At 36.1% G+C, this 9,931-nt stretch overlaps 1 protein-coding gene across 1 annotated transcript; it reads right to left on the bottom strand.

Annotated features, from left to right (window-relative positions):
• LOC107620516 (protein TsetseEP-like) lies at window positions 6,520-7,225 on the bottom strand. Its single transcript, XM_016322664.1, has 2 exons — window positions 7,016-7,225; window positions 6,520-6,711 (listed from the first exon to the last, which is right to left on the bottom strand). The coding sequence occupies exons 1-2, from the start codon at window positions 7,223-7,225 to the stop codon at window positions 6,520-6,522; spliced, it is 402 nt and encodes a 133-aa protein (XP_016178150.1).

Below are 9,931 nucleotides of genomic sequence, written 5' to 3'. Positions count from 1 at the left end.
ACTCTCATCCTTTTTTCACTTCTTTTGTTATATATAAAGCACCAAACAGATTTTATTTTGTAATGATATAACTATAGAAAGGTGCCTATTTTGATCTTGACATTTTAGAGAATTAATAATGATTTCTATTTTCTAACATATACAAATATAGAAATTCCCTGCTCATTATTCATAATTTCTTGGTCCTACATTCATGATTGTATATATATATCTTAGTGATGATGGAATTTTCAAGTTTAGGCGTAAAATAAAAAGTGAAGGCAATATTTAATATAAACTCCATGAGTACAGAATAAAGAAGATTAAGTATTTTATTAATTAAGTATTTTTACAAACGTATACACACAACTGCAACTTTTTTTCAAATTAATTAGTTGAATGATTGAACCGTTAAATTGATTTAATTATTATAGGGACTAAAGATCATAATAAGAATGTCCTAGGATGCTTATTTCTAATTTCTAATCCTAATAAGTAATAAAGGTGATTCTAAAGTCAGAAAGGTGAGAAAATTAACATATCGAGTTTATTTAGCCGTACAAAGCAAAATTTGAACCGTAAAAATTTAGAAATAAGGAGAAGTTAAAATACTATTTTTTCTTTCCAACTATCTCTTTTTATTAAAAATTTTTGAAATTAGTAATTTCAAATTGTTAAGTTTTTTGAGCTCCCTTTTTATGTGGAGAAAAAGTTTAAATGTTAGTATCCAAACTCATGAATAATTGAGGAGTTAGGGTTGAGCAAAAGAGGTCTCATTTAGAAGAAGAACACTAAACACTAGAGAGAAGAGAAGAGAGAAAGTTATTTTCGCACATATACAAAGCTATCTCTATAAATTTGTCGCTGCAGATTCGTTAACTGTTGGATTGGGCTCAAATTCGAAGAATATGTTCCACACACATGGTTCTTTGTTTTACCGTTTGGATCTTTGATTCGATGTTTGTATTTGGAGATATTGACCACGCACAACAACTCTATTTTTGTGGTATTTTCATCTTCTTGTTCTTATTTTGTAAGCTTTGAAGCTTGGATTGTTTGGCTTATTGTATGCACGTTTTGTGCAGTAATTTGTGACTCTCTTGTATCCTATTTTTCATCATAGTGAAGTGATTTCCTGGTCTTGGTGACTCGTAATTTTTACTTCTCGCATTGAGGAGGTTTTCCACATTAAAAATCTTGGTGTGTTAGTTTGTTTCTAATTTCTAATTTATGTGATTTTTTCACTGTTACTGGATATTATTGTGCTGCTATTAATACTTATTGTGAGTGGGTATTGTTGCTCCTCTAATTCTTGCAAGTAGGGAATTGTGTATTTTATTCCTATCAATTAACGTCAGAGCTCATATTTGGGCATTTGGTTATAACTTGCTTGAAAGATGGAGACAAATAATTCTACTAGGACCATAAGTTTGAATTGCACTAATTACCATCTAAGGAATGGCAAAATAAAGAATTTGTTATTTGTCAAAAATCTATATTTACCCGTATTTTCTACACAAAAATTAGAATTTAAAACAGATAAGGAATGAGAGTTTATACACCAACAAGTTTGTGGTTTTATTAGGCAATGGTTAGATGATAATGTTTACAATCACATTACCAATGAGACTCATACTAGAACTTTGTGGAATCAAATTGAATCCTTATATACTTCCAAGTATGACAATAATAAATTGTACTTGTTAAATATTTTAATGAATTTGAGATACAAGAAGGGATCACAAGTATTAGATCACTTAAATGAATTTCAAGGGGTTTTGGATCAGTTGTCAAGCATGGGATTCAAGTTTGAAGATGAGGTTTAAGGGTTATGGTTGCTAAATACTCTACCAGATTCTTGGGAGATATTTTGTATCTCTCTTACTAATTCTACTCCGAATGGTAAAATGAGCATGCAACTTGTTAAATGTGGTATTTTAAAGAAAGAGATGAGAAGAAAGATGCAGAATTCTTCGTCACACTCTAAAATATTGGTCATTGAAAACAGGGAGAAATCAGAATAGAGGTCAAAAGGATAGAGGTAAAAGCAGGAGTAAATCTAAGTCAAGATACAAGAATATTGAGTGTCATTACTAATTGTCACAAAATAGGTCACGTTCAAAAATATTGCTTTCTTTGGAAAAAAGAGAACAAAGGTAAGGAAGAAAATAAGGATGATGGTGATAATAATCGTGTATCTTCTATTTTAGATGATCTCTTTACTGTTGATATTGTTGATTATGAGTATAAGGTCAAACTTGTTTCTGATGATGAGTTCAGCTGGATAATTGATAGTGGCGCCTCAATACATGTTATACCAAAGAAGAAGTTCTTCACTTCTCATACTCCAGGTAATTTTGAAGTGCTTAAGATGGATAATGATGGCTTGGCCAAGGTTATTGGTGTATGAGATATTTGTCTTGAGACTAATATAGGAATGAAGCTACTACTCAAAGATGTTAGACATGCTCCAGATGTTCGCTTGAATTTGGTTTCAGTTAAAAGGCTTGATAATGAAGGCTTTGTAAACACTTTCGACTTTGGACAATGGAAACTTACTAAAGGCAACTTAGTGGCGGCTCAAAAAAAAGGTACTTCAAGTTTGTATGTGATGCATGCCATGATTACAAAAGGTAGTGTGAATGCATTTGAAAATAAAGAAGTTTGTAGCTTATGGCACAGAAGACTTGGTCATATTAGTGAAAAAGGACTTAATTGTTTGGCTCAAAAGGATGCTCTTTTTGGTTTGAAAAATGCAGAGTTGGAAAGATGTTCTCATTGCATGGCTAGCAAACAAAGGAGATTATCCTTCAAGAAGCATCAACCTTCAAGAAAATCAAATTCTTTGGAATTGGTGCACTCTGATATTTGTGGTCCTTTAAAGGTACGGTCTTTTAGTGGAGCTATTTACTTTATTACTTTTATTGATGATCATTCAAGAAAGCTTTGAACTTATAATTTGAAAACAAAGAACCAAGTTTCAAAAAAAGTTCAAACAATTTCAAGTTTTGGTTGAGAGACAAACAGGTAAAAAGCTTAAATGTATTTGCACTGATAATGGTGGTGAGTATTGTGGATGATTTGATGAGTATTGCAAGCAACAAGGCATTAGGTATGAAAAGACGTCTCCTAAAATACCTCAGTTGAATGGTTTTGCAGAAATGATGAATAGAACATTGATTGAAAGAGTTAGGTGAATGCTTATTGAAGTTAAGCTACCTAAAGTCTTTTGGGGTGAAGCACTACTTATAGCAGCTCATGTGATTAATCTGAGTCCTACATAGGGATGGCAAAAACTCCTGATGGGGTGGATATTGATCGCAAGAATTTTGTTGTCGGTAGGGAATTTCACAAGATATTTGCGTTGCAAGTATAGCCCCAAACCAACGAACAGTTCTCGCATCAAATTAAATTATGGTGGTTTTGTCACAATTAACGAACCCCAAATAAGAATTAACCGGAGTATTTAGACTCCGGATCGTCTCCCTAGAAAACAATGTAGTGCTTAGTTATTGGCTATGAAGGGGGTAAAGAGGGGGGGGGGTTTGGTTCATGAGATGGCAAGAAAGTAAATTAAGTGAGTAAGTAAAGAAAGCAAAATAAAGAACTCTTGGCTAAGATTTGAGTAATTGAGATCACCATCCTTCTCAACAAACCGAATATTGATAATCATGAGAGGCCAACCTATTAAGTCTACTTCCCAAAAGCCTTAAGTACGTAAAATTTACTCCTAAGCTTGAAGTACATCAAATAGATTTGATCACGTCAACCCTTAAGTCCTAACCTACCTACTAATTAACTTAGTAGTGGGTTAGCGTCAATGGGTATCAAATTGATCACTATGGGTTCTCAAATCACCAATTCCATCATACCCAATGACTCAAGATTACCCAATTCCCTTGGCTTAGACCAAGAGTTGACAAAACTACTCAAAAACTAAAGAGAACATTTCATCAAACACATAGAGTGCAACAAATGTAAATTTCATAAATTGCAAGAATAGTAAAATCTAACAACTACTAATGTGCAAGAAAATTGAGATCAACAACTCAAATCAACTATAAAGAAACATCAAACATTAAATTACATTAAAAGTAAATCAAATCCAACATGGGTTCATCACTACAAAAGAGAGCAAAATGAGAAATTAACATTACAAATAAGAGAATCAAGACGTAGAAATGAGAAATTATAAAAGGAACAAGATGAGATCAAGTAATTAAACATGAATTTAGAATAATCTAACCTAATCCTAACCTAATTCTAGAGAGAAGAGGGAGCTTCTCTCTCTAGAAAACTAACTAAAGGCTCATGTTGGCTAAACTAATTGCTCTCCCTTTTGCTTGGACTTTAATTCTGCATGAAATACACTCAGAAACAAGTTGAAATTGGACCTGAGCAGCTCAGAAATCGCCCCCAGCGTTTTGCTTATAAGTGGGCCATGTAAGAGTATTGGCGCGTGCGCGCCATGTGCGCGTGTGCGTCAATGAGCAAATTTTTCATCCGCGCGGACGCGGCATGTACGCGTGCGCGTCTATGGGCGAGACCACTTTTTCCCGTGCGCGCCCTTGGATGCATTCCGAATCTTTGTTTCTTTATGAATTCTCCCCTTTGTATGCTTTTCTATTCATTTCTTCCATCCAATACTTGCCTTATAAACCTGAAATCACTCAACACACGCATCAAGGCATCGAATGGAATTAAAGTGAATCAAAATTACCAATTTAAGTCCTAAAAAGCATGTTTTTACACTTAAGTAAAATTCAAGAGAGAATTACAAAACTATGCTATTTTATTGAATAAATGTGGAAAGGGTGGTAAAATCCCCCAAAATAAGCACAAGATAAATCACGAAATCAGAGTTTATCAAATCTCCCCACACTTAAACTAAGCATGTCCTCATGCTAAATCCAAGAAGAAGCAAAGGGTATTAACATTTATTCAATGCAACTAACTAAATGCACTCTATTTTCATGATGTAATGGTTTAGTCAAAATAAATCAATCTCCAAGAATACACATGCAAGCACAAGGGCTAATGTATTAGCAATCAAAGCAAACCACAATTGGATTGAATCATTGAAAGAGTTCACAAACTTGCAAGAAAAGATGATCATGGATGGAAACATGTAATTGAGTGATCGAACCCTCACCGGATGTGTATCCGCTCTAGGCACTTAAGTGTATGGGGTTGATTCACTCAATTCTCTCCTAATCATGCTTTTCAAGATTTTTTTTTCATCTAACAATCAACAATTATTTTATGCATGCATACAAATATCAAGAGGACATCTCATAGGTTGTAATGGGGTTAGGGTCAAGGTAGGATGCATATGGTCAAGTGAGCTTGAAATTTGAATATTTGATTAACTTAAACTTCCCACCTAACCTATGAAAACCTAAACAATTCTAAACAAACCTAGCTATCTATTCTTCACTTTTCACACACTCATGCAATTCCTTTTTAATACCTCACATATGCATTGAATTTATGAAACCTTAAACTTTGGGACCCTTTGTTCCCTTTTGTTGCAAAAAAAATTTTTTTAAGCATATACAAAACATCAATGCATATGGTTTACATATGATTAATACATGAGTATGTACCCAATTCTTGAGAAATTTTTAACAAAAATATAAATACGCTTTTTTCTCTAACCAATGTACCCAAGCTTCCCAAAATCAAGTAATGAACACTCTCACTAGCCTAAGCTAATCAAAGATCTAAACAAGGGACATTTATTATTTTTCACTTAAGCTTGTAATGTGCTATAATAATGAACAAATGGGTTAAGCATAGGCTCAAAATTGGCTAACAATGGAAGATAAAAAGGTAAGTTATTTTGGGTAAGTGAGCTATTTGAACAATGGCCTCAATCATATAATTGCATGTATACACAAAATAATGGACATAAAGAATCAAACAAATCAAAAATTACAATCATAGGAAGAGAATAATGCACACAAGAATGAAAGTAAGTGGTCATAGGATGTAACCACACAATTAAGCTCAAATCTCACATGCTTGTGTTCTTTGCTCAAAACATGATCCACAAGTATATAATTCAAGCAAGTTCTAAAAAAAATTTTCAACCAATTGGGTGGTACCCTAAAATTGAATTTCTTAAAAATTTTCATCATATTGACTAAGCTTATTCTAATGCAATGTTGTGATTTAGAAAATTTGAAAAATTTTTCCTAGTTTACCCCCTTTTCAATCAAAACATAATTCTTATACAAAAAGGGTCAACTAGAATTTATCAAACCAAAATATTTTTCTAATCACAATCAAAAACTAAGATGCAAAACATATATATATAATAAAAGAATAATAATAATAAAAGTGTGCAACAACCAGAATAAAAGTATCCACAATAGCAAATATGTACAGTAATCCCAAAATGATCTAAAAGATAAAGTGCAAAATAACATAAAGTAGCAGAAACTAAAGCTGGATGTCCGAAAGTTCACCACATAAATGTAAACACCGGTCACGAACGGTGACCTCCCCACACTTTAGAATCAAGCATCGTCCTCGATGCTACTGCTGAAGCTCGGGATGAGGGTCAACAATCGCGCCGGGCTCCTCAGGCTCGGACTGTGGGACTGGGACTGGCTGTGACTCTGGATGTGGCTGTGGATCCTCAGGAGGCTGCTGGACCTCAGTGGTGGCCTGTGTCTCTGGAAGTGCATCCTGATGAGTCGGCTCCTCAGCCGGCTCCTCCTCCTGATCCTGCTCGTCGGAAGCGGGAGAGTCTGGGAGCGGCGGTAGCTCGATGCCCTGTGATACAAACACCTGGTCAATGTGATCGAGACGTCGCATGACACGATGCTCGAAGCGCTCCATGAAGCGAAGTAGGTGCTGCACCAACAGATAAGTTGGCTCAGGTTCTGGTGGTGGTGGTGGTAAGGATGCTCGGCTGCTGAAGTAGAGGGGGGTCCTACTGCTGCTGCTGACGATGAGGGCTGAGCTGCCTCCTCCATTGCTCTGGCTCGGGAATGGTGTTTGGGTGGGGGCTTCTCATGCACCCACCTACCCCATGGAATGGTAGTCTCATTGTTGGGGGTAGTGGTGTTACATCATCATTCTCCCACGGGACACTTGCCAGCTCAATCATGCTGGTGACCAGTGTAGGAAAGGGTAGCAAGCCGCGAATATGAGCTTTCCACATACTATGCCTGATTAGTCGGGGGAAGTTTACCTCCTTTCCCTCCATCACACACCCAATCAGAACCAGTATATCCATCGGGATCTCTGAAAAGTGAGTGTTGGGAAAGACATAGTGGGCGAAGATATGCTGCCAAGTCTTGGCCTCCTTCGTCAGGTAAGTGATGAGCGGATATTTTATACGCTTTTTGGGTTTAATTTCATATAGTTTTTAGTATGTTTTAGTTAGTTTTTAGTTTATTTTCATTAGTTTTTAGGAAAAATTCATATTTCTGGACTTTACTATGAGTTTGTGTGTTTTTCTGTAATTTCAGGTATTTTTCTGGCTGAAATTGAGGGAGCTGAGCAAAAATCTGATTCAGGCTGAAAAAGGACTGCTGATGCTGTTGGATTCTGACCTCCCTGCACTCAAAGTGGATTTTCTGGAGCTACAGAACTCGAAATGGCGTGCTTCCAATTGCGTTGGAAAGTAGACATCCAGGGGCTTTTCCAGCAATAAATAATAGTCCATACTTTGCTCAAGGATAGATGACGTAAACTGGCGTTCATCACCAGTTCTCTGCCCAATTCTGGCGTCCAGCGCCAGAAAAGGATTAAAAGTTGGAGTTCAACGCCAGAAATGGATCCAAACCTGGCGTTGAACGCCCAAAATGGCCTTATGCACGTGAATTGCTTAAGTCTCAGCCCCAGCACACACCAAGTGGGCCCCAGAAGTGTATCTCTATACCATCTGTTATAGTTTACTCAATTTCTGTAAACCTAGGCTACTAGTTTAGTATTTAAACAACTTTTAGAGACTTATTTTGTATCTTATGACATTTTAGATCTCCTATTCCAGCATGATCGGGAACCTCAGATGATTAGCCGTGCTGTGACAGAGTATTTGGACCATTTTCACAAGAGGAGGGGATGTAAGCATTGACAACGGTGATGCCTCAACACACAGCTTGCCATAGGAGGACGTGCGTGCGTGAATCAGAGAACAGAGGAAAGCAGAGATTCAGAAGACAAAGTATCTCCAAAACTCCAACATATTCTCCATTACTGCATAACAAGTAACTTTTAACCCATGCTCTCTTGTTCATTCGCAATTCAACTGATAAATATAATTGACTTCCTGATTAAGAATTACAAGATAACCATAGATTGCTTCAAACTAACAATCTCCGTGGGATTCGACCCTTACTCACGTAACGTATTACTTGGACGACCCAGTGCACTTGCTGGTTAGTGGTACGAGTTGTGAAAAGTGTGATTCACAATTCGTGCACGAAGTTTTTGGCGCCGTTGCCGGGGATTGTTCGTGTTTGAACAACTGAAGGTTTATTTTGTTTCTTAGATTAGGAAAATTTTTCTTTTTGGTTTAGAGTCTCTTATTATTGTTCTTGGTTAAAAATATCCTTCTTCAAAACAAGTGTTACATTTACTGCTCAATTGGTTAGAGCGTTGGTCTGAGTCCGTGGCAGTTTGATACACTTTTCTTTTAAAAATCTTTTTCAAAAATAATTTTTATATTAAATCTAGTGCCAAACTTTAAGTTTGGTGTTTTCTTGTTGATTTTTCTGTGTTTTTCGAAAATTTTATCTTAGTTTTCAAAAAATTTTAAGTTTGGTGTTCTTTCTTCATATGCTTGTGTTTTTGTGAGTCGTCAAAGTGTTCTTGAGTTTTCCTTGTGTCGTGATCTTAAAATTTTAAGTTTAGTGTTCCTTGGTGTTTTTCCTCCAAAATTTTCGAAAACAAGGAGCATTAGATTTAGCAATTTTGAGTCTTGTGCTATTTTAGTGTTTTTCTCTTTCCTCATTAAATTAAAAAATATCTTTTCTCTCTAATTTTAAAACAAATTTTCGAAAATCATTTTAAGAAAAAAAATTTAAAACCTTTTCCAAATCATATCTTTTTCAAAATTTCTTTACCACTTTCTCTCCCCTCATTTTTTTTGAAAATCTTCACCTATTTTTATTTATTTTATTTTAATTTGTTTTATTTTCGAAATAAATAAATAAATAAAAATAAAATTTTTTTATTTTACATCATTTCCCTTTCTCCATCATGGATCTAAGTGGAAATGAACAGTCCAGGAGGACTCTGGGGTCATATGCTAACCCCTCTACTGCTTCATATGGGTGGCGCTGAACGCCCAGACCATGCTCAGGACTGGCGTTCAACGCCAGAAACAAGGCAGAACTGGCGTTCAACGCCAGAAATAGGCAAGGATCTGGCGTTGAACGCCCAAAATGGGCAAGACCTGGTGCTGAACGCCCAAAATGGGCACAGTTCTGGCGTTCAGACGCCGGGAACAGACAATGAGTTGGCATCTCACGTCACTCCAGCTTCTAACTCTGGCACTCAATTGCCAGTGAGGGATCAGACACACACACGTGCTGATGACAACCCCTCTAAAAAGACTTCTTCAACCACTTCTGTAGGCAATAAACCTACAGCAACTAAGGTTGAAGAATATAAAGCCAAGATACCTTATCCTCAAAAACTCCGAAAAGAGGAGCAGGATAAGCAATTTGCTCGCTTTGCAGATTACCTAAGGACTTTTGAAATAAAGATTCCATTTGCAGAAGCACTTGAGCAAATACCTTCTTATGCCAAGTTCATGAAAGAGATCTTGAATCATAAAAAGGATTGGAGAGAAACAGAAAGAGTTCTCCTCACTGAAGAATGCAGTGCAGTCATTCTGAAAAGCTTTCTTGAGAAGCTCAAAGACCCTGAGAGTTTTCTGATACCATGCATATTAGAAGGTCAATGCACCAAGACAGCTTTATGCGATCTTGGG

This window comes from Arachis ipaensis, chromosome B10, assembly GCF_000816755.2.
Source record: "Arachis ipaensis cultivar K30076 chromosome B10, Araip1.1, whole genome shotgun sequence".
Lineage (NCBI taxonomy): Eukaryota > Viridiplantae > Streptophyta > Magnoliopsida > Fabales > Fabaceae > Arachis > Arachis ipaensis.
This window is presented reverse-complemented; position numbering and strand designations above follow the sequence as displayed.